Source organism: Salminus brasiliensis, chromosome 12, assembly GCF_030463535.1.
Source record: "Salminus brasiliensis chromosome 12, fSalBra1.hap2, whole genome shotgun sequence".
NCBI lineage: Eukaryota > Metazoa > Chordata > Actinopteri > Characiformes > Bryconidae > Salminus > Salminus brasiliensis.
The window spans coordinates 3,338,805-3,362,782 of record NC_132889.1 but is presented as its reverse complement, the minus strand read 5'-3'; the positions used below and the strand labels follow the sequence as shown (position 1 = coordinate 3,362,782).

Here is a 23,978-nt window from a genome sequence, read left to right as displayed (position 1 = left end):
TATGATCGCCGTCTGATTTGACTGTGGCAGTTGTCAGTCCTGGCAGAGGAGAGTGTTTCTACAGTGTTTCTCAGAAGACCAGAAGACTTGGGGTGTTTTTCTGAAGTGCTTTTTGAATCCAGGTTCTTCTGCTCTGTGTTTGATCTGTGTTTGATCTTGAATCTGATCTATTAGTGTTGCAATGCAAAAAAAACATTCGCTTCACATTAGATGTGAATTGGTTTTGGTACGTGTTGCGACTTTTCAGTTTGGGTTAACTCGACCAATTTGTCTTAAAACTCACTTTTTTACATCTGAGCCTCAAAAACAATAAACGAGTAAATGAGCTGTAGCTGAAAGAGTTACGAGAATATTGTGTAAGTTGTTAAATGTTTACTCTGTGACTCCGCCCCCTCAATTTGTTTGCTATTTACTCCCATCTGCAGGTTAGAACCCCCTCCCCTTTCATCATGCAAATTCCCCAGACTGGCAATGAGTTTTCTGGAATGATGAAGGCACTCCATCCAGTACTTTTGGGATGTGTTAGGGAGTTGAGGATGGATGAAGTGGTGTGGTGATCATCCAGCATCCTGACCCCGCTAATTATATACACTTATATACTCAAATTCTCAAATTCTCACAGCAATTATTTAAAATCTAATTGAAAGCCTTCTTCCCTGGACAGTGGAGACAGTTGCTTTTACAAAAGCAGAAGATCTCTTCTTTGATATCCTTGATTTAAGAATACCGTCCAATGCTTTACTCGAGTATCAAAAAGCACAACAGTCCACTGTAAACAAACCAACCCACACACTCATACACTTCTCCAGTCTCCAGACCGCATTGTGGAGTCACTTTGCTGGCCCAGAAACAGTCCTCGGGCGTGGGTGAAAATCCCTCTGTGTCCAAAATGCCTCCGAGATGCATTGTAGAGTTACTCAGGCAGCCAGCAACGGAGGCCTCATTGGAGGCTGAGGTGGGTGGCCTGAAAAGCCTCATCGTCTACTTGTCTTACTGAATCTGACAAGACTCTATCCATGTTTTGCACTCTGGCTGCAGCAGTTGTGCAATTATTGAGGAAGGCTGTTCTCCAAGCTTTTCTATTTTACATACGTAGATAAGGGTGGGGGGGGGCAACCCTCCCACAACAGTGCAGTTTAACCATTTAAAAAGGTTCGTTTAATGGCACAGGTCCAACCATAAGATCAGATCATATCTGGATCAGTTTGAACCACAGTTGTGCGAGTAAATGTACTGGACACTCAGACCATTAACGACTCCAGAGCCGCTGTCCAAGGTGCTGATCTCAGCCAACAGTCAGGGAACTGTCCATGGTGTCCATGGAAAGTGCTGCCTCTTTATCCGCAGTGCTGAAATATAGGCCTCTTCCACAGTAGCCCTATCCAAGGTCCTGATGCGCACGTTTTACGACCGTCTGCTGTCCAAGGTGCTGATCCAGTCTCACACAGCAGCTTGTGTTCAAGGTTGCTCTTGTACTGGGGTTTGTTCTGCTTTGAGTGTTAGTGCCTCGTCCTGGTTCGTGATATTGCCACAGGTATGAATCGTCTTGTTCAGCGTGCTGATGGACTCATTTCTGCTGTTCTAACCTTCTTTTATCTTTGAGTGAGCTTAATATAATATTAGTGCTTAGATGTTTTTGATTCCCGATGTGACACACGTCCTTGTGAACACTCTCTCCAAGAGAAAATGTCAAATTAATTGACCCACGCATTTTTAAAGTGCTCTTTTTTTTTTTCGCCCCGAGATGAAAAATATCAGAAATTATTCCACAGACTCTTTTCAGCCAGTGATGAAATGAAGTCTGAATGGCTTTGCTTTTTGCTACAGATATCTACATGGCTTTTTGTTGAATGCCCTTATACGAGCCTGTCAGCACCTTTTACAGCTCTGTTTTTATAACACTGTCTAACACCGAGCCCGGCAGCTGCTTCCTCCGTACTCTCAATGAATCATTTGTCATGAATTTCTGCAGTGACGTCTGTATTTAACAGTTTCACCAAGGAATTAAGCACAGCCACAGCCAAAGAACGCAGGAAATCCTGTAAAATTGCTGAATTGCGCTCAGATTTGTGAGGTTGTGACTCTTTGACTGGAGTGGTTCACCACTTTATTGATGCATAAACTTCTTAATGAGTGTTAAAGAGCTATTCAGTCTAGGAATTGCTATTACCCAACATATATTGATATGTTCTGCCATATTTTGTACAGTGTCTCATAGTGCTCTGTGCTTTATATAGGTGTACTGGTACATAGGCTGGTTCATTTTTAGCAAGAACATTGGCTGGCACATAGCAGATCTCTTTATCAAGACATCTGGCCTATACTTACAGTACATTAGTCATTTAAAATGAGGCGTTGAAGTGTACTGAATCACTTCTGTAAAGGATGTTTAGTGTGCAGTTGTTATTAGCAACAGGGTCTGTCCATGGAGTAATCAGGAAAGTGTTTCTGCAGTAGGTTTATGTACATATACATACATGACTACATATTCTGACTGATGGCAATAATGCTCAGGACTAAGTACAGCAGGTCACTGGCTTTTGATTGGATTATCGATTAAATTAGCCTTACTAATATTAAATATCTTGATGGTTTAAGGAATGATTGCCAGTTATGGGTAATTGTAGTTACTGTATTTGCAAGTCCAAGTCAAGTCTTGACTCTTTAGGTCAGAATTGAGTATGGAGTGTCTGGGGTGCGAGCCTGAGTCAGGTCCGGAGTCTCTGAGGAGCTAGGCTCAAGTGTCTGGGGCGGAGCCTGAGTCAGGTCCTGAGTCTCTGAGGAGCTAGGCTTGAGTGTCTGGGGCGGAGCCTGAGTCAGGTCCTGAGTCTCTGAGGAGCTAGGCTTGAGTGTCTGGGGCGGAGCCTGAGTCAGGTCCTGAGTCTCTGAGGAGCTAAGCTTGAGTGTCTAGGGTGAGTCAGAGTTGAGGCTTGAGTTGGGATTCAGGTTTAAGTCAAGGCTTGAGTGTCTGGAGTGCGAGTCTGAGTCCAGAGTCCGAGTCTTGAGGTGTGAGTATGTAGTTCTGAGGTGAGTCTTGAGTGTCCGGGTGTAAGTATAAGACGAGTTTAGAGAGTCTAGGGTCCGAGTCCGGTCATACGGCTCTGGGGGTGAGTCTGAGTAGAGTCTTGAGATTCTGGATGTGGAGTCTATGGGGTTGAGAGGGATGGAAGGTGGAGTTGAATCTTTAATGTCTGAGTAAAGTCTTAAAATTCTGGTTTGTGAGTACTGAGTCTCTGAGGTAGTAGTGAGGCTCGAGTCTCTGGGGTGCAAGTCCAAGTCTTAAAACCTGGCTCAAGACTTGCCCCAGAGAGGATTGAGTTTTTGGTGGAGAACCATCGTTTGAGCTCATTATTAGCAAAAACCCATTTTAAACACAGTCAGGTTCCTCTGGAAAACACTTAAAATAAAGAGGCTACAAAATGTTCTTTGAGTGATTCCATAGAAGAACAATTCTTAGTTCCATACAGAACCATCTTTGTAGAAGAAATGTGTTTGAAGAACCTTTTAAATGTTTAAAGAACTTGATGTTTGAAGTTTTATAACCAATTCAAAGATCTCCAAGAGCTTAAGCCACGCCTAGTCTGATACAGTGTTGTAACCTTACCATTCATGTACCTCTCTGTTTGTCTTCCAGTGGTCTTGCTGAATTCGAAAGAATCCCAGGCAGAGCTGGGTTGGACCTCGTATCCTTCAAATGGAGTAAGTCTTTCAAGCCTTCACAGTTTTATTTTCCCCCAAAACCAAGTATTATTTCATACAAATGTCTTCAGCTATGTTAGATGTTTGCCTTATTGCACACCCCCCTCCCAACCCGTCCTATTCATTTGTTCTGGACCATCCAGATGGCAGCTGTGCTTTGATTGCTAGCTCAGCTGAACAATAGAATAGTGCAGTAGGATGATTCAGTGTAGGTTATACAGTCTATCTGCTCTACCTACACTGGGAGAGAAAAACAACAGTGGCCATGTGGTGCAGTCTCGCAGCAAGCTGTTATTTGTTTAGCTTGTTAATTCTGGACATGACAGTGATTAAATCCTCAGTCTCCAGCTCCCTCCACACCACCCTCTGCAGCTGTGTGATCGTGCTAGCACAAACAGGAGAGACACACACACACACACACACACACACACACACATACATACACTATATGGACAAAAGTATTGGGACACTTGCTCATTCATTGTATCTTCTGAGGTATTAAAACAACTAAAGTATCAGAGATTATCCTGCCTCTGCTGTCCACGGAAGAAGGCTTTCTACTAGATTTTGGAGCATGCATTGCTGTGAGGATATGATTGCATTCACAGCTCAATGCTAGCAGAGGCTCTATACTGTTGTAACCCACGCCTGGCAATAGGTTCATGTTTATCTGCTCCAGAGAGTCCTATTCTATTGGCAATACTTCTTGTCTAGTCCCTGTAGCGCAAAGGTAGCTGAATGAATCAATTAGAAGAAGTGTCTGCTAATTTTTGACCATATAGTGTATACATTACACTCGAGCACTCACAGAACTTTATATGAACGGCCTTATAGTTACGGCTCTTTACAGACGAACTTCCTCTGCTGTGAATTGTGTGGCTCAGTCTGAGTCAGGCCCAGACTCAAACGGCTTAATTCCCATTGAGACAGGCATCACACTTACTCTGTAATTAATTGAGGAACTGTAAGGGGAGCCTTTGACAAGTGAGGCTTATTAAATTCATTCTTACCAAAGGAGCACATTTACGTCTGGATCCTGAATAGAAAACACGGAGCAGTAGATTAGTCTTTATGTATTCTGGACGCAGAGAAGGCTTGGGCTACTATAGGTTACATTTTTTTTAAACCCTTTAAACATATTTCAGTTATACCTTCTAAAATACTTCAATTCATAGTTCAATTCCACCCACCCAAGCAGCAAAGGGTTTATATTAGTTTCATAGCAGTTAGTGATTCATTTATAGGAGATACTGAATCATGTATAGTAGATATTGCAGTTACTGAATTATTCATAGTTAATCATTTATAACACTGAATGAATTTTGTTGTAGATATAGAATCAATATCACCCTTACTGAATCAAGTTTAGGAGCTATTGAATCAAACGCTACTGAAGTATTTGTGGGATTGAATCATTTTTAGCAGTTACTGAATTATTTATTAGATGGTTTTATAGATACTGAATCCTTTATCACAGTTAAGGAATCATAGCAGTTATTGAATCATTTGTAACAGATACTGATATTTTTATAGTAGATACTGAATCATTTTACGCAGTTACTGAATTATTTAATAGATAGTTTTATCCTTTATCCCTAAATCCTTTATCACGGTTACCAAATCATAGCAGTTATTGAATCATTTCTTACAGAGACAGATACTTTTTATAATAGATACTGAATCATTTTTAAAAGTTATTGAATTATTTAATATAGTTTTATTCTATATCCCTGTATATCACGGTTATTGAATGATTTCTAACAGATACTGATATTTTTAGCAGTAACTTTATCATTGATAATAGATGCTGAATCAGTTATTGGATTATGTTTCTTTAATCACCAAATTCCAGTTAAATTACTAAATCATTTATAGCAGTGCTTTCTATGGAAGACCCTCATGATGCACTCCTAAAACGTGCTCTGAGGAATGAGCCTGGTGCCCGGCTCTGATGCATCAGCAATCACAAACGTTGACCAGCATCACGCTAAATCGGTATAGAGAGAGCGTGAGTCATCAACCCACCCGCAGAGAGTAATACAAATTGTGCTCTCTCAGGCTCCGGCTGCTGATGGCAGGCATCATAGCCGGTGATTGCAACCAGTGATTCTCAGGTCATTGTGGCAACACCTTAGTCCGCTGGACTGCTCAGAGCCCCAAAGCACTTTTATTCTTAGGAGTGTGGATGCTCTGAAGAGAACAATGTTCTGGTTATAAACAAAACCTTCCAGAATCATTGCAGTCACACAAAAGCACCTTGTGTCTCTGCAACCTTCAACGGAAGTCAATGCATAAAAAAAATCATTTTGGATCATTTCTATTGGTCCATTTATTATCAAATTCACATTATTTATTTATAATCATGATATTCAAGAGGCGTAAGTGAACTCTTGGCATGCCGTGGTTAAAGACTGGCCAGTATTGTTTCTGATTCATCAAAAACCCAAAGAATATCTGAGACAGAGAACACAATAGATTATTCCAAGACCTTGATATCAGTGTGGCAAAGCCTGCTAGACTCGTAATAGACATTAGAAAACAGTCTATTGTGCGGCCCAGGTTGCCATGCCATTCTATCTACATGGTTTGAAATAAATAAATGTAGCTCACTCTATTTTTAAATAAATAATTTATGAAAAAAAAAAAAACGCTGAGGGCAGTTGTGTAATGTGAAGTGGCTGTCTGAATGAATAACAGTTACAGAAATCAGTGTTCGGCTGTCACACAGTTGAGCTCTTTTGGATATTTATGCAAAGCAGGACACATAAGCTGTATTAGGATTGTCTGGGCGCAGACCTTCCCCGTTAATGCTACAAGTCCATAATCTTCAGCATTAGGAGGAGTCTAATCTTAGGGTGCTTTCACACCTGAAAGTCTGGACCAAGGTCTGAACCATGGTTCACGTTTCTGCTGCCTCTGTTAGTTTTGGTTTGTATGATATATCTACGTCCCCTCAGCACCTATGTGGGTTATATCTTTGAGCTTCAAGTACGGCTCGGCTTGACCCCCCATCCATCAAAATCCACGGAAGACGAGCGTCCAGGCTTTTTTCTGTCCTGCACCGAAGTTTTCTGTCCTGCACCGAACGCTCGCTGTCTTCAAACCCAGACTGAAGACCCTGCTCTTCTGAGAGTACTTGGGCGAATAGCAGAGTGGTCACCTTACTGACTTGTGTTTAGTAGAGTCTAAACTTAGAGGTACCTCTGAATTATTAGTCTATTTAAACTAGCTGAGGTTTTTCTTGGGTAAATAGTGAAGCACTAATAGTGAAGTCACTCTGGATAAGAGCGTCTGCTAAATGCTGTAAATGTAAATATACATATCTCTCTCTATACCTGACACTGATTGGTTTGTAGAGGGGCATGCGTCTGACGCAGGCATGTTGTCGACTGGTGGGTCACCTTTTCTGAAAAAGTTACATTTGGTTTGACTGAACTGCTGATATTACAGCAGTTCTACCAGCAGCACCAAATTCAAGCTCCGAGCGCGAGAATAGTTTAAATCGACCAAATTAGCAAATGACCGATATAGATGAATCATCTCCATGTGCTCCCGTCACACATTTTTACCTCCTTCTTTCTTGTTCTATTGTTTAATGGGTGACGTCAGCCTGCGATTCAGTCCTGCGATTGGTTCAACAGTCTGAACCATCCAAGGGTTTTTTACACTGCTAACCAACCCAACCATGGTTGTGTGGTCTCAGACCTTTCTGCTATGTTGTTTCGGACCAAACTGAAAAGTATGTAGGTCAGAACAAGGTACACAAACAAGGTAGGTGTAAAAGCACCCTTAGTCCAGGGCAAGGCTTGAGCTGTTCTTGAAACATCGGTTTTTAGAAACATCTGAATTGATGTGAAGGTCAGCAGTGAGCCACTCCAGCTTGAGGGCCTTTTAAAGACTTTTAAAGGTCTAAAGAAATATCACTGAATGTTTAAGGTTCTTTAGCCATGTAAAGGTCCTTCACACCCGCTCATCTCTATGAACGACATGGTTCTTTATGTATTAGTGTAGATTTTAATGGTTCTTTTGAACATCTGACATGATATGGCTGTGTAGATCCAAAAGCATCATTTCAAGCAATGGTCTCCAGTGTGGTTGATGTTTTCCTCTGTGTGTGTGTGTGTGTGTGTGCACGCAGTGGGAGGAGATTAGCGGCGTGGATGAGAAGTACAAGCCCATTCGCACCTACCAGGTATGCAACGTGATGGAGCCTAGCCAGAATAACTGGCTGCAGACTGGCTGGATCTGGCGGCAGGGCGGGCAGCGCATCTTCATCGAGCTGCAGTTCACACTGAGGGACTGCAACAGCATCCCCGGAGTGGCGGGCAGCTGCAAGGAGACCTTCAACCTGCTGTACGCCGAATCCGACTGGGACCTGGGCCGCGTGGCCCGCGAGGACCGCTACAGCAAGATCGACACCATCGCCGCCGACGAGAGCTTCACGCAAGGCGACCTGGGCGAGAGGAAGATGAAGCTGAATACGGAGGTGCGCGAGATCGGCCACCTCAACCGCAAGGGCTTCCACCTGGCCTTCCAGGATGTGGGCGCGTGCGTGGCTATAGTGTCCGTGCGCGTGTACTACAAGCGCTGCCTGTCGACCGTACAGAACCTGGCAGTGTTCCCCGACACGGTGGCGGAGGCCGCCTTCGCCACCCTAGTGGAGGTCAGGGGGACGTGCGTGAATAACTCTGAGGTGGACACGGACTCGCCCCCTAGGATGCACTGCAGCGCCGAGGGGGAGTGGCTCGTGCCCATAGGGAAGTGCAGCTGCAGCGCTGGATACGAGGAGGGCCACAGCAGCTGTGAAGGTAGGGCTGCGTCCTGATTACAGTGGCGGGGCATTACGGTTATAGGACGGCCTTGCGTGTGACCAAACCTCCTAACTCCTGATTCCTAGCTGCATTATTGGGCACCATTATTTACACTGGCCTTTTTCCTATTCTGTTCTGCTCTCTCTCTCCCTCATCACTCTAAAGCGATGTTGGTCAGCACAGTCATCTGTTAGCTGGGGCGGTGGCGCTGGGGACCCTACAGTTTCCCCCAAGCGTGTCGGCTCCCCGGAATTGCTGCATCGGTGGAGGAGACGTGTGTTAAGTCCTTACCCTCCTGGTGATGGGAGTAGTGTTAGAGCTAGGGGGGTTAACTGGCAGCATCAAACTGGAAGACATTGACAAAACAATTGACAAAAAAATGCAAATTCAGTTAGTATTTAACCGATATAGAGTTTTCCCACCCTATACCACCGTATCCATATCCGCAAGGTGGTAGTGATCTGAGTCGCAGTGCACCACGATAAACCTTAGAGGTACCAGGGAGGACTCCCGAAGTAATCCTCTGCCTCACCTAAAAGCAGTATTAACCAGTCATTCTCTAAATGATGCACCGTCCATTACATAATCTGTCCTGCAGAGGACATTTCTCTGCAGTTATATCATCTACTTTGATGGCGAGGGGACTACGGACCTGGGGTTGTGACCTGATTTGATGTGATGGGGACGTATGACAGAGAGACAGAGAGGGAGCTGTGGAAATGACTGAGCGGGTAGAATCAGCACTATTTACAACATGACAAACAAGGACAAACCGTGTCATAGATGCAAAGCAGCATCCTGCTGTATCAGATCTAGCTAGTTTGGACAGTTACTGCACATTCCCCCGCTCCATTGGCTGATGCTGTAGGGGGATGTACACGCACCTAATGATTGCGTAACATTGGCTTTAAAAAATAAAATGTTAGCTTCATGTTTTGTGGGAGATTTTCACTGACTCACCAAAGCTAAAGTTAGCTTGAAGTTGGGCTCTCCGTCAGTGATAACTCTTATGTAACTAATCGTAGATCTGCCAGTGTTTATTTTCAGAAGCCATGGAGGAAAAAAAAGAGACGAAAGACCGGCGAGCGCTGAGGATGTCTGGAAGTAAAACTCCAGGGTGTTCAGTGTGTTCGAGTCCAAAATAGAAATTAGGAAAATAAACTATAAAAGGCTTTCCTCAGAGCAAGAGCGTACATGCGAAGATTAGAGAAGACAAAAAACACCTTTTTTTATGTATTTAAAGATATTGAAACTGACTGTTCGTGGATCTTGATCCAGTTTAGTTATTGTTACTTATTTTTTTGGATATTTCCCCCCAAATGTAAAATCTTCTCCCAAATGTAGTCCTTTCCAAATCCCATTTTCTAGTTAAGATCCCCACATCACATGATGGCACCAGTGTAGAGTGGGTAAAGGCTAGCGTTTCTTACACTCTTAAGGTGTGTATACTGGTCAGCTGCTCGGTCAGTGCTTGATAAACACACCCTTCAGTTTTTTTTCATAGATAATAGTACCTTGATAATGGTAAAGAACCATTACAGCAAGTGAAGATTCATTAGACCTTAGAAGGTTCTTCACACTCACACACATCCCTATTACAAGCATTGTTCTGCATAGAACGTCACTCAACACTCTTATAGGAGAACCATTACCTACTCATTAACCGTTCCATCAGCTAACAGGTACCACACACTGATTGAGGGGGCAAACAGAGAGCTATCCTATCTATCCAGAAAGAGCAAGGCCAGTTGTGCTGTCTGGGACGTCTGTGGCATCACCAGGGTTAAAACATTTGATCTCCCAATAATAGAATCAACGCTTAGACCGTTGCACCACTTGGGAGCCCCTTATTTATCCTTGTAAAAACTACTGTGCTTTAATGTGAGCGGTTTTAATGATGTTTTAATGCTTAATGCATGAAAGCAGGCTATAATGCGCAGACTTCTCTACACTCTAGTGCCACACAGGAAGAAACACACAGTTGGAGTATTGAGCCGGTACTGATGTATTATAGGTCATCTTTTATTAAAAAAATAAAAATAAAGGAAAAGTCCTCTATCAAAAGCAAGATGCTCCACATCGATCACGGCACACAGCAGTGGGCGTATACATGCAACAGGCATTAGTTTACAGTAAGAGTGAAGATCCTGGATCAGATATTCGGGCCATTTCCTTATACATGTGATTCTATGGGCAGGGCAATCTGAGAAATCCCACTCACTGGTCTATTTTAACACAAGGCTCTGTAGTCACTGAGTTGGCGTGCTGCTGTAGGATCTGTTTATGCTCATAATCACGACAAAGAGGGGCGGACTTTGGTTTAGTTGGTGAGTTAATGGGTGGTGCAAACAAAAGCTCACACAGTCATAAGTACTTGTTTCGTAGGTGCCGAAGAAGACACACCTCAAAACCCTTGTCTATTTTGAAATAAATTTAAACGTCTAGATAATGATCTTCATTTGAACAATACTGAGAGATTGAGGTCATTTAACTAAACACATACAACTGAAGAAATGTCTTAGTCAGTAAAATCTAATTAATAGAAATGTAATTTCTTTTAAATATAGTTAGAACCCCTCCCCCCGCATTTATTACTACTTCTTATGTGTCAAATTTGAGTCAGGTGCAGAACATCAGCTGCAGATAATTAGAACATGGTTATTAAGGATTCTGGATGAGCCCGTCTTATTTAAACCCCAGACATTTAGTCTGGTCTGCTCTTGATTTGCTGAGTTGAGTGAGAGCACCATGACCAGATCCAAAGAGCCCTCTGAGGCTTTGAATTGGATGTCGGTTGTAGATGCAGATGTGTCTGAGAAGGGGTTTAAAAAGATCCCTGAACAATCAGAAATCAGCCGTTCCACTGTTTGCTAAATCTTTGGAGTGGGTCAGGCCAGATCAGGCCGTCTTAGCAAGTTCAGCCCAAGAGCAGAGACCTCAAGATGAGTAAAGAAGTCTCCAACAGTCCTAAAATGTTGTCTACTGGTAGCTCTGACCACAGCTGAAGTCAGAGGTCAGCATCTACCATCAGAATGAGGCTGAACAAGTTTGATCAGTCCAGACCCAGCATTTGAGTGCAAGAACCTCCATGTGCTGACTGTAAAGCATGGAGGTGGAAATGTCATGGTCTGTCATGGGCCTGGCAAGCTCTCGGTCACTGAATCCACTAGGAGTTCTTTATTGTATCAGAGGGGGGCTTGAAGAACATGTCAGACCTTCAGATCTATCCGGAAACTGAAGCTAAAACATCAGAGACTGGTAGATGGTTATAGCACACAGATAATCGAGGTCAGCTAAAATGGGGAAATACGAGCTATTAGGGCTTAGGGTGTCCAAGGGTGGCGGTCCTACACCCATCCTACACTTATGCATCACTGGGTGTCTATATATGTGTCTGTGAGGGTGTGCTGACATCTTTCAGTGTTTAGTAAGCATTTTGCATGCGCTGGACGTATCCCACGCTTTGGGCAAAGCATTGTGGGAATTGTATGCAGCGCAGATGGTACAGTCAGCCGTGGGCACCAGACGTCCATTGTCTTCTGGCTGAAGCCCATCATGGTTTTTCTTTTGTTTGCGTGACAGCGCAGATTTTATTTTCATCTGGGCTCATTGTCTTGCAGCGGTAGGAGCTAAAGAAAAGTGTGTGTGTGTGTGTGTGTGTGTGTGTGTGTGTGTGTGTGTGTCTATAAGGGTGTGTGCATGGGACAGCGAGCTAGAGAATGCATCTGATCCTACATGCTCATCTGTCTTGGCAACCCATGCATTCACATATGTGATGACACCTATAAATCCAGACAATCATGCATGCGCACACACACACACTTGTACACACACTCACTGAGAGAGGCTGAGAGAGAGCATCAGAAGCTCACACATGGCATTGTCACCTCACACTCTCGCTTTGCACTGCTCTTTCTCTCTCTCGCGCCTCTCCGCTCTCCTCTCCAACCCCCCGCTGGGTAAGCTGCCTCCATATGGCCATATGCAACCTGCCCTGCTCTGTACTTCAAACTCACAACACACACACACACACACACGGCAAACACACACTCATACACTACACAAACAGGTCGCATTCTATCATGGTGTTGGCAGCCTTTAATAGTTATTAGAACCCGCAGAGTGTAGCTATTGCTTTTTAATGCAAATCAAGCCCTTTCATATGTAGAAGGAGGTCAGGCCAGACTGGTTCACTATGGACGCTAGCTGTAGGTCAAAGTGGGCGTATTGTTGTCATTGATTCTGAGGTGAACTGGCGAATCTGTATCTATTATTTCAAGTCATGGAGCCTTTATATGGTAATTAGAAAGTGCCATGGCTTCTCATAGTAGCATCAGTAACAGTTCGGCTATTGTTTTGAGCCATGGAACATTTACATGGTACTAAAAAAGTTGTACTATGGCTTCTAACAATATCACCATTAAGGATGTTGCCAGTATCAAAAGCCATGGAATGGCAATTAGCATGTGAGTAGAAGCAGGGAGAATCCAGACCTCCAGACCCACCACTGCTCTACATAGTACCACAAAGTAGTTCCATGGCTCGTGACAATAGCATCAATAAGAGTCCTGCTATTGTTAAGAGGCGTGGATCTTTTATATAGTACTAAAAGTAGCTCAATGTCTTAGTAGTAATAGCATTTTTTGCTGTTTCAAGCCAAGGTACCTCTATGTAGTTGTTAAAAAGAGATGTAGGTATGTATGGCTTGTAACAATTGCTTTAATTAGGATAGCTATTAATGTCAAGTCATGGAACCCCTCTGTAGCACCAAAAAGCCTTCATATAGTAATTAGAAAGTGCCATGGCTTGTCATAGCAGCATCAGTAAGAGTTCGGCTATTGTTTTGAGCCATGGAACATTTACATGGTACTAAAATTGTTGTTCTATGGCTTCTAACAATAGCACCATTAAGGATGTTGCCGGTATTAAAAGCCATGGAATGGCAATTAGCATGTGAGTAGCAGCAGGAAAAGCACAAAACCGCAAGAATCCAGACCTCCAGACCCACCACTGCTCTATATAGTACCACAAAGTAGTTCCATGGCTTGTCACAGTAGCACCAACAATGCTTCTGTTATTGGTAGGAGGCATGGAGTTTTTATGTAGTACTGAAGGTAGCTAAATGGTTTGTAGTAATATCATATCAGTCATTAAGGGTTCTGCTGCTACAAGTCATGGAACGTCTGCATGTGCAAAAAAAGTTCTATGGTTGGACACAAAAGCACCAAAAAGGATGTTGCCGTTATTACAAGTCATGGGATGGCAATTATCTTGTGAGTTGAAGCAGAAAAAAAAGCACAAAACTGCAAGAATCCAGACCTCCAGACCCACCACTGCTCTACATAGTACCACAGAGTAGTTCCATGGCTCGTGACAATAGCATCAATAAGAGTCCTGCTATTGTTAAGAGGCGTGGATCTTTTATATAGTACTGAAAGTAGCTCAATGTCTTAGTAGTAATAGCATTAATAAGGGTTCTGCTGTTTCAAGCCAAGGTACCTCTATATAGTTGTTAAAAAGAGATGTAGGTATGTATGGCTTGTAAGAATTGCATCAATTTGGATAGCTATTAATGTCAAGTCATGGAACCTAATTCATTATAAAAGGATCTGCTGTTCTTGCAAGATGTGGAACCTCTGTATTAATTGATGTATAGAAATATAGAAAACTCTTCTGTAATCAAACGCATCAAGGAAGATCTGAGCAGAGGTGGCTGTCGTTAAACTTCTCCCCGCCCGTCTTAATGTTCTTAAAGCTGAACCCGGGCTCTGCCGCCACACTAGAGACTGGACTTCCCAGCGCTTTTCAGTCGGCTGTTTGGAAGTCAGGAGTCATTTCTCCCAGGGAAGTGATCAGAAGTTGGCAAGACTCTCCAAACGTGGGATTTCCTGATCCTGCGAACACTGCCCCTTGCGGCCTACAGGATTTTCCGTCATTAAAATCCGGTAAATATCCGGTTATGGCGGCGACTGATCACTTCGCATGATTCACACGTCTGCATGTTATCGAACACCGTTCCTACGAGAGTGACGTGACATTGAAGAGTGACAGAAAATGCACGGATCCCTGTGGGAGCTTTTCTCAGTCTGGGCAGTTCATGTAGGGAGAAATGGCCTCGGGGCAGTTCGCTGTCCGCAGCCAGAGCGAAGAGGCTCTGGTGGAACCTCTCCCAGGCCCTGTCACTTAACCGCAGCTGGAGAGTGTGTGAAATTCCTTTTGTCTGCTCGCTTTAAAATGCTGTTTGTCTTGTCGCTCTGCGTTACTGCTTGTTTCTCCTAAAGGTCCTTGCCATCCTCACTCGCACGTGTGTGTGTGTAGGGGTGTGTATGAGTGTCAGATGTTTTAGTCATGATGAGTTGTCACTGTGAGCTGTGTTTCTTACTATGTACACCAAAAAAAAAAAAAAAGGATTGCAGCAGCTGAGGGTGGGAAGAAAGAGGGAGAGCGAGGCCGGGAATGAGGAGAAGAGGTGGCGTGAATGACTCAAAGGCCAACATGAGCGATGGCTCCAAGTCCTCGCACTTCGAGAAGGCAGAGAATGTGGGAAAGTGGGCAAACGAGGAGAGAAAGTGTTGGAAGGAAGGTGAATAATTAAAGGGCAGATTGTCACTCACAGGCCACTTTATTAGAAACGCCAACCTAGGTGCTCCTTCTTGCTGATGTGGCTGGATATTGTTGGGTGGTGGATCCACTCCTTATAGACTCATACCAGCACAAACCACAACCACCACCACTTATGTTGAGAATAAGGGGCGATCCACCTGGTCAGTCACCAAAATAATTGATCAACAGCAGCCATGTGGTGAGAATGTGATCACTGATAAATGGGCAGAGGGTAGCTGATAAATTGCACGGCTATAAGGTTGCTGGAGCCCACAAAGAGGCTAGAGGGTAGATGTAGAAGGGAGGGGTTACTAAAGGGTCCTCCTGCCTCATATTGTGTAGGTCCCTCTTGGGCTGCCAGAACAGCTCTTACCCTTTGAGGCATGGACTCCACAGGATCTCTGAAGGTGCCTTGTGGTATCTGACATCTGTAAAGCTCCTTAAAGGTCTGTAAGAAGCAAGATTGGGCCTCCTTGGGTGCCCATGATCATTGAAGGAAGGATCCTTGGAGTACCTTTGGTAGGTACCAGACCTGCATGATGATTTGGAGATGCTCTGACCCAATTGCACCTGCTGTGTGGATGGTCTATAGACCATCCTAGATTTACTGTATGCGGTTCAACTGGTCGAATATTGAACTGGTTGAATACCAGGTTCATGAATCGTTTGGTAGAACCCTGAGAACCTGCTACCACTGTTCTCACTACAACCTACCTTAAGGATTTTCTCGTTTTACGTGGAAGTTCATTTGCAGAGTGATGAGTGCAGTGACTTTGTGGTGGATCTGGAGGTTGGACTGTGGTCCCTCTGGCTGTAGATCAGGGACCCCTTGTTGCTACTTTACCTGACAAGACATCAGGTCTGGTTTGGGCTGATATTTCAGATAGAACGTCAAGGTTTGTGGAGCTTTGTGTTTTTTCTCTCGACCTCTCTCCACCGCACTCACTCACGAGGATGAGAAGATGGGCAGAAAGTGGAGAGAAAGCCTGTGTGTGTTAAAAAAAAAAAAAAAGGAGCTTGGTGAAGCTCTGGAGGCGTTTGGTTGCTGTCAGTCTGCATCAGGCGCAGTCTCGGTGGATTATTTCTCTATTGAACGCTAATGACATGAATATGCAGAGATAGCACTGCTCTCCCCCTCTGCCCCTGCTCTATTGATCCGCCGTAATGCTTCACTAAACTGTTGAATTAGACTGCAAATCTGCCTACCTTTCTCCGCTGGGGCAAAGCTTCTCGGCAAGCGTGTGTATGCATGCACACGTAGTGTGTGTATGTGTGTGACCGAAGCTCGGATTTGAGAAGCTCTGGATAAGTGTATGACTATGACTTATTTGTTTTGTATAGGAATGTGACGTGTGTGTGTGTGTGTGTGTATGTGCTAGTGTGAGCGAGAGTGTTTTTAGCGGAGCGGCTCAATAGTATTGAGCAGGCCATGAGTAGCTGTAGATGGTGTCGAGAGAGATTATGTGGTGCCAGACTGGGTGGGCACATGGTGTAGCTCAGAAATGTCACTGTGGCTTTAATGATGAAGCGTTTACGCTCTCGAGCAAACCTTGGGTTCTTGTAAATGCCGTCTCAAAGCATGATGACGTGAAGCTGGTAGAATGGCTCTGGAGTTCTTGGCTCATCTTGGGTGTAGAGTAGGAGGCATAACCATAGCTAGATGTGGCCGATGCTATCAGTCACCAGTCAGTCAGTTCTACTTTACGTGACATTGACAGTAGATGGATGACGGCAGACCGGATGTTGCATATTTTTTAATGGAGCGGCGCCGGCGATGGCAGTGAACTGCTTTGCTCAGCGGAAGGTTCTATTAAGAGTTCGGTTTTGCAGCTTTTCCTGTCAATCGCAGAGAAGAACTAGGCTGGACGGCATCCGTTTACTCTGACTCTGAGAGTAGGGGTGTGACGAGCACGCGAATCGATATGCAAATAAAACAAAAAACAAAAATACGGTTTGCGAAGGTCGAGTATCATGGTAGCGATTGACCAACAATATATCATACAGCCTTATTGGACAGTATTTCAGCAAAAAGCCTGACCTAAGGACCTTTTTTTTGCATTGCTGTGTTTGGAGGCAGGCGCCAGCACAGAGTCAGCAATGCAGGTCATGTTATTTACACCAGTCGGTGCTCACTCTAGCAGGGAAGAAGTGGAGGAAGAAGTGGAGGAGGAAGAGGAGGAGGAGGAGGAGGAGGAAGAGGGAAGGCTTCTGGGTTACTCCAGAGCAGAGCAACTTATTCCCAGAGTTTCAGAGATGCAGTTTTAGCGCTGTGGTAAGAGGCTGCGGGCTTGGAGAGGATTCTGATTCATCATAGGTGGCTTGAGCCGTGCGGTGCGGAGGGCACTGTCAGGCTGCTAGAAAAAAAAAGTCTAGTCCCTGTAAAGATGTACTGCCAATAGAATAGGACTCTCTGCAGGAGGTAAACATGAACCTGTTGGCACCATGCCAAATGCTGGATGAGGTGAGGTGGTACCCTTAATGGGTGTAGTGTCAGGGGTCCTGATTAGTACCCTTGCAAGCTGTAGTGTCAGGGGTTCTGATTGGTACCCTACCCTTGCAGGCTTTACTGTCAGGGGTTCTGATTGGTACCCTACCCTTGCAGGCTTTACTGTCAGGGGACCTGATTAGTACCCTACTCTTGCAGGCTGTAGCGTCAGGGCAACTGATTGGTACCCTACCCTTGCAGGGTGTAGCGTCAGGGGACCTGATTGGTACCCTACCCTTGCAGGGTGTAGCGTCAGGGGACCTGATTAGTACCCTACCTTTGCAGGGTGTAGTGTCAGGGGACCTGATTAGTACCCTACCCTTGCAGGGTGTAGTGTCAGGGGACCTGATTAGTACCCTACCCTTGCAGGCTTTACTGTCAGGGGTTCTGATTGGTACCCTACCCTTGCAGGCTTTACTGTCAGGGGACCTGATTAGTACCCTACCCTTGCAGGCTGTAGCGTCAGGGCAACTGATTGGTACCCTACCCTTGCAGGGTGTAGCGTCAGGGGACCTGATTGGTACCCTACCCTTGCAGGGTGTAGCGTCAGGGGACCTGATTGGTACCCTACCCTTGCAAGCTGTAGCGTCAGGGCATCTGATTGGTACCCTACCCTTGCAGGGTGTAGCGTCAGGGCATCTGATTGGTACCCTACCCTTGCAGGGTGTAGCGTCAGGGGACCTGATTGGTACCCTACCCTTGCAAGCTGTAGCATCAGGGCATCTGATTGGTACCCTACCCTTGCAGGGTGTAGTGTCAGGGCACCTGATTGGTACCCTACCCTTGCAGGCTGTAGCATCAGGGCATCTGATAGAAGGCTGTAGTGTCTGGGGACCTGATTGCTACCCTTGCAGGCTGTAGTGTCGGGTGATCTGATTGGTAGAAAAGCACCAGTAGTAACAGATGGCTTGAGCAGTACAGCGTGGACGGCACACAATGATCTTACTTTGGTGTTTGTACTCTGTGTCCTTTGCAAGAGTGTGGAAGTTTAATTTGAGGACGGAACATTTGGAGAGTGGAAGGCATGAGTGTACAATGTGTTTGCTGTGTGTGTGTGTGTGTGTGCAGGAGTGTAGACGTGTGTGTTTGTGTGAGAGGGAGAAAAAGGGAGAGAGTTATAAGAGACTTAGTAAGTACACTGTGTTTCTGTGTGTGTACAGGAATGCTGTACAGCTGTGTGTGTATGTGTGTGTGTGTGTGAGGTACAGGTTTCAATGCCTTAACATTTTCTCAGTGAAGAAGCTTACTGTTCGAAAGTTGACTGAGACTCAAATTACTGGTAATTAAGAACATCTGTCAGAACTAAAGGATAAAATTTGCCTGAAGCCCATTCTAATTAGCCATTTGTGTCTAATCAGGGTATTCATGTATATTGTGTGACCACAATACCGTGTACAAACCATGCCCTGTGAGCACTTGACAACAAAATGAAAAGACCCAGGGGTCTGGGTGGTCCAGTGGTCTAATACGCTGCACTATGGCCCGGGGGTTTAAATCCTGAGCCATGCCGCTTTGCCATCAGCAACCAGGGTTGGAAAGAGCACAGCTGGCTGGATGGGCAGATGGCTCTCTCTCTCTCTCCTCATCAGGCGCAGTCGTCTGTGACACTGACCAAGGCTCTGCCACTATGACCCAAGGATCGTAGCCGGAGCCTGAGAGAGCACAATTGGCCTCACTCTCTCTGGCTGGGTAGATGGCTCTCACTCACCGTACATCACTCCAGTGTGATGCTGGCCACGAGACCTGATGATACCCGATGCTTTATTCAGAGCATGCTGGTTGCCCTGTGGCCTTGCATTTGCAGTGGCTGGTTGCGCCTGTGTCTGTGGAGGCGTGGGTCAGTCCTCACCCTCCATGTGTTGAAGGCATTACATGTGTTGGGGGAGAATATATAGACAAATGTATTGGGACACCTACCTATTCTTTGTTTCTTCTAGGCTAATAATTTATCCTGCTTTCTGCTAGATTTTCTTGAGCATTGCTGTGAGGATTTGATTGTTCTCAGCAACAAAAGCGTTAGTGAGGTCAGGATGTGGGATGATCACCACCCTTCCACATCCCCGACTCATCCCAAAAGTACCGGATGGAGCACCACCACCATTATTTCAGAGAACACAGTTCTTCCACTGCTCCACAGCTCAGTGCTGGGGGGCTTTATACCCCTCCAAGCCCACGCCTGGCATAAGGCAGCATGGTGCCAATAGGTTCATATTACCTGCTCAAGAGAGTCCTATGCTATTGATAAGACTAGACAAGCTCTGTATCAGCACTGGGTGCACTTTACACTAGCTGAATACATTCATTAGAAGGGGTGTCCAAAAATATTTGGACACATAGTGTATAGAGTCACATCGGCTTAACTGTGATTAGTGGACTTTAGTAGAGCCCCAGTGTAAAGGGGCTGTGAGACAGACTGTGTGTGTGTGTGTGTGTGTGTGTGTGTGTGTGTGTGTGTGTGTGTGTGTGTGTGTGTGTTGGAAAAGAGAGGACAGTGCAGGTGGTCCACCTTGACTGTTTTAGCTGCTGCGTGTCACAGAGGCAAGGCTGATGCAATGTGAAGTACCAGCCAGAGCCGTCTCCAGGGAGACCATCTGCTTAAGCACAGGGCCCGGCCTCCCCGCAGGGGGTGTGTGTGTGTGTGTATACAAGGTGGCACAAAATGTGAAGGAGAGTGCTGCGCTTAGGTGTATGTTAGTGTTGTATGTGTTTTTTCTTTTCTCACACTCATCTCTGTAATTATCAAACACCACTGACTGCGATGGAGGGAAAGAAAGAAAGGGAGAGGGAGGGAAAGAAGACGAGGAGGCAGAGGGTCGTCATTTCATGATGAATGGACCAATAGAAATGCTCCAACATTACTATATGGAATACAATCTTTTCACATTTACTTCCATTGAATGAAGTTTTCCTCTTCTCCTTCTCAGGAAAGTTTCTGTACTGGAGATACAAGGGTTTTGCGTGACAATGATGGTTGGTACGATCGTTTTATGACACTGTATAAAACAATAAGCCACATTTCTTCTCCAAATAAGAAACAATGGGGCATTTTTTAATTGACTGACTGACCGAGAAACCATCCATGACCGAACATGCGAACCAAGCACTTACATGCTAACCACTAATTAAAGTGCTAGCTGTGAGCTAAGATGCTAACCTTCAACTAGGGAAGGGTTTGGGTCAGTTTGAATATGCGAAATCATAGAAAGAAAAATTTGCCATTAATTTAAAAACAATCTGGTTCACAAACTCTGCCTAGAAAAAGCTTTATTAACATCTTCTAAAACATTTTTAATGAATTAAAAAAAATATTATTTTTTATTTTTCGTTTTTTATTTTTCTATTTTATATTACAATACATATTTTTTTATAGTATCAATAATTTAATATAAATATTTTTTATTAATTCATTTATTGTATCATCTTTTTTCTCGTATCTATTTCAATAACCACTAAAACCTCTTTGAATTTGAATATTGTATTCATAATTTATTTTTCTTTGGAAAAAATATTTATGTTTTATGTAGTTCTTATGTAGTTCTTTTTTATTATTAATATTTTCTATTTTTCTATTTTTATTTTATTTTATAAATTGTATTATGGTACTATTTTACTGTGTATATTATATTCATACTTTACATCAATATTTTATTAATTTATCAATTATTTGATTTAAATTAATATTTATTAATTTATTTATAATCATTTTTATCTTGTATCCATTTCAGTAACCTCTCTGTGCTTCTAAAACTTATTTATTTATTTATTTATTTGTTATATTCAGCTGTTTGCAGTTATGTGTAAAGTTGGATTATGTTTGGATTTGGGGTATTTATGAAGGTCAGATCGGGGTTCGGTTTAGGATTAGAGAGATTTAGTTACGGGAACATTTTGTTCAATGCGTTATTTTTCAGAGTGTGTTCATTAAAGAGTGTGAGCGTGCTTTTATACATGCGCGTGTGTGTGTGTGTGTGCGTGAGCGCTGTAGTTGCTTAATTAAAGGTGGTGGTGGAACTCAATGTTGTGTAATTAGTGCAGACTGAAGTGTGCCAGCAGCTGTCGCGCCTTTTTTCTTTCTTTTTTTGTATTTAGTGGCTCTCACTTCTCTGGCTGCCTTATCTGCCAGGAGCCCACTGACACTCAAACCACACACACACACACACACACACACACACACACACACACACACACACACACAATAATACAATGTACAGCTTTCAGACTCTCATTTTATTGGAAATCAGTTGCTTTTCTTTCTTTTTTCCTTTCGGTTCTCGTTTCCCTCCCACTTTCACAACCAAACAGTCTCTGCTGCCTGGGATTGTTTTCAGCCAAACATGCTGACACTGAGTTAGGGCTGTAAGATATGACCAGTTGAACGTATTGCTCCACAGTACACAGTGCTGGGCAGTATGACGGTACACTGTACGTATACGTTATATATAATTAGTCCTGTGGTCTGTGATTCTTACCGCGGCTTATAACAAGCTACATAGCAATACACACCACCTGGGTACCTTCCTCACTGGTCATCTCCCCCGCCCCCATATCTCTTTCTCGCTCTTTCTTTCTTTCTACATCATTCGGACAAAAGTATTGGGACAAACCTCTTAATCACTGAATTCAATCGTTCCATTCAGTTTCACTGCCACAGGTGTATAAAACCAAGGCCCTAGCCATGCAGTCTGCCTTTCTTAGACACATTATTGAAAGAATGGGAGGTTCTGAAGAGCTTCCTGAACTCCAGCATGGTACCGCGGCTTATAACAAGCTACATAGCAGTGGGCCTGAATGCGGTTTTCACGTCCGCCTGGTTAAAAATAAGCCACCGCTTCTGTCGGCTAACTCGTAAGTATGAGATTGGAGAAGAGGTCGCTAACCAGTGGCTCTGAGACCGTGAAGAGAGCTGTGTTCAGCTACATCAAACATCAGCTGAGCTATACTAACAACTCTCTCTCTCTGCACACTAGTGTGCACACAGCTGGACTTTGTGACTATGCTGCAGTGATGTTGATAACGGCTGCCTGATTCATACATATACTGTGTAAATTTGTGGGGCAGAGCAAACCCTTGAGTACCCGAGGCCTTTATTATATAGATGATAAAATTATATTTTTTTATATTCTATGTACTCTTGAGTCATAAATAAGCTGCAAACCTATAGAAAGTCCTAGTCATGGAACAAAATAACCGGGATATACCATGAAACCATCAGAATGTTTTTACATACAGTGATCATTTTAGGCCCATCCAGCCCAAATATTACAAGGTACAAAAAAATAAATAAATACAATAGCAAGCGTTTGAAGTTTATGCTTCCCAGAGTCTAAACATGTCAGGTGGTGTGACTGTCCAACTGTATTTGCATCTGCTGGGTTTCTTGCCCAGGTGTCTGGTGTCAGTCTTGGCCACATTTTTCATTTTGTACCCCTTTCAAACTGCCCCTTTAAACGAGGCAGAGGTGAGGCAGGTTAACCGAATGCTTTATGGAGGAGGAGGGATTAATTGTGCAGGGGGGCATTGCGGGGGCCGTTTGGAGCTTGGCACTGAAGCTCACTGTTCTGCCTGGCACTGCGCCACCTGCGCCCATCTGCCACACACACACACACACAGACACGTGAGCACGCATGCAAAAATACACACCGCCTGGGTACCTTCCTCACTGGTCATCTCCCCCGCCCCCATATCTCTTTCTCGCTCTTTCTTTCTTTCTACGTTATTCGGACAAAAGTATTGGGACAAACCTCTTAATCACTGAATTCAATCGTTCCATTCAGTCTCACTGCCACAGGTGTATAAAACCAAGCCCCTAGCCATGCAGTCTGCCTTTCTTAGACACATTATTGAAAGAATGGGAGGTTCTAAAGAGCTCACTGAACTCCAGCGTGGTTCTGTATGTAATAGGAGACACCACTGCACCAACAACAACAAGTCAGCTGGTGAAATTTCCTCCCTCCTAGATCTTCTTCCATCAGCTGTGAGTGGTGTTATTATTGAACAGTGGAAGCGTTTAAGAAGAACAGCTCACAGAGAGCTGTGTGTCTGTCAGACCACGTAAAGTTACAGAGCGAGGTTAGGGCCGAGAATGTGGAAATGTCCCAATACTTTTGTCAAATTGTGTATTTTTCCTGCTCCCTTACTCTGTATGTCTTTCTCTTCTCTCTGTCCATACTAATCTCCATTCTTTTACACTGTGCAGGGTGGGTGGTTAGGGGGTGGGGGGTGGAGTGTGTGTGTGTGTTGAAGTCCTGGACTGACCACACACTCCCAGCAGGTGGCTTGCTGTATGGAGGCGATTTGGACTAGACTTAGAAGGTTACCTTCAATCATCTCTACCACACACACGCCTACAAAGGGCATGCAGGAGTTGGTGTTCTTTCCCT

At 44.2% G+C, this 23,978-nt stretch overlaps 2 protein-coding genes across 3 annotated transcripts in view; one reads left to right on the top strand and one right to left on the bottom strand.

Annotated features, from left to right (window-relative positions):
• The window catches only part of LOC140573784 (ephrin type-A receptor 7-like), a 173,925-nt gene that overhangs the window by 40,367 nt on the left and 109,580 nt on the right, over nt 1–23,978 (top strand). Inside the window, exons 2-3 of the mRNA XM_072693346.1 lie at nt 3,635–3,699; nt 7,838–8,507. Coding sequence (XP_072549447.1) covers nt 3,635–3,699; nt 7,838–8,507 — 735 coding nt within the window. The remainder of the gene's footprint in view (nt 1–3,634; nt 3,700–7,837; nt 8,508–23,978) is intronic.
• Nucleotides 1–23,978, bottom strand: part of rps15a (ribosomal protein S15a) — a 336,047-nt gene that overhangs the window by 225,713 nt on the left and 86,356 nt on the right. Inside the window, exon 1 of one of the 2 annotated variants that reach the window (XM_072693350.1) lies at nt 20,842–20,846. The exons of the other annotated variant lie outside the window; for it this stretch is intronic. The gene's annotated coding sequence lies outside the window, so the exon portion shown is untranslated. Of the gene's footprint in view, nt 1–20,841; nt 20,847–23,978 lie in introns of those variants that run through there. 2 annotated transcript variants of the gene reach the window in all.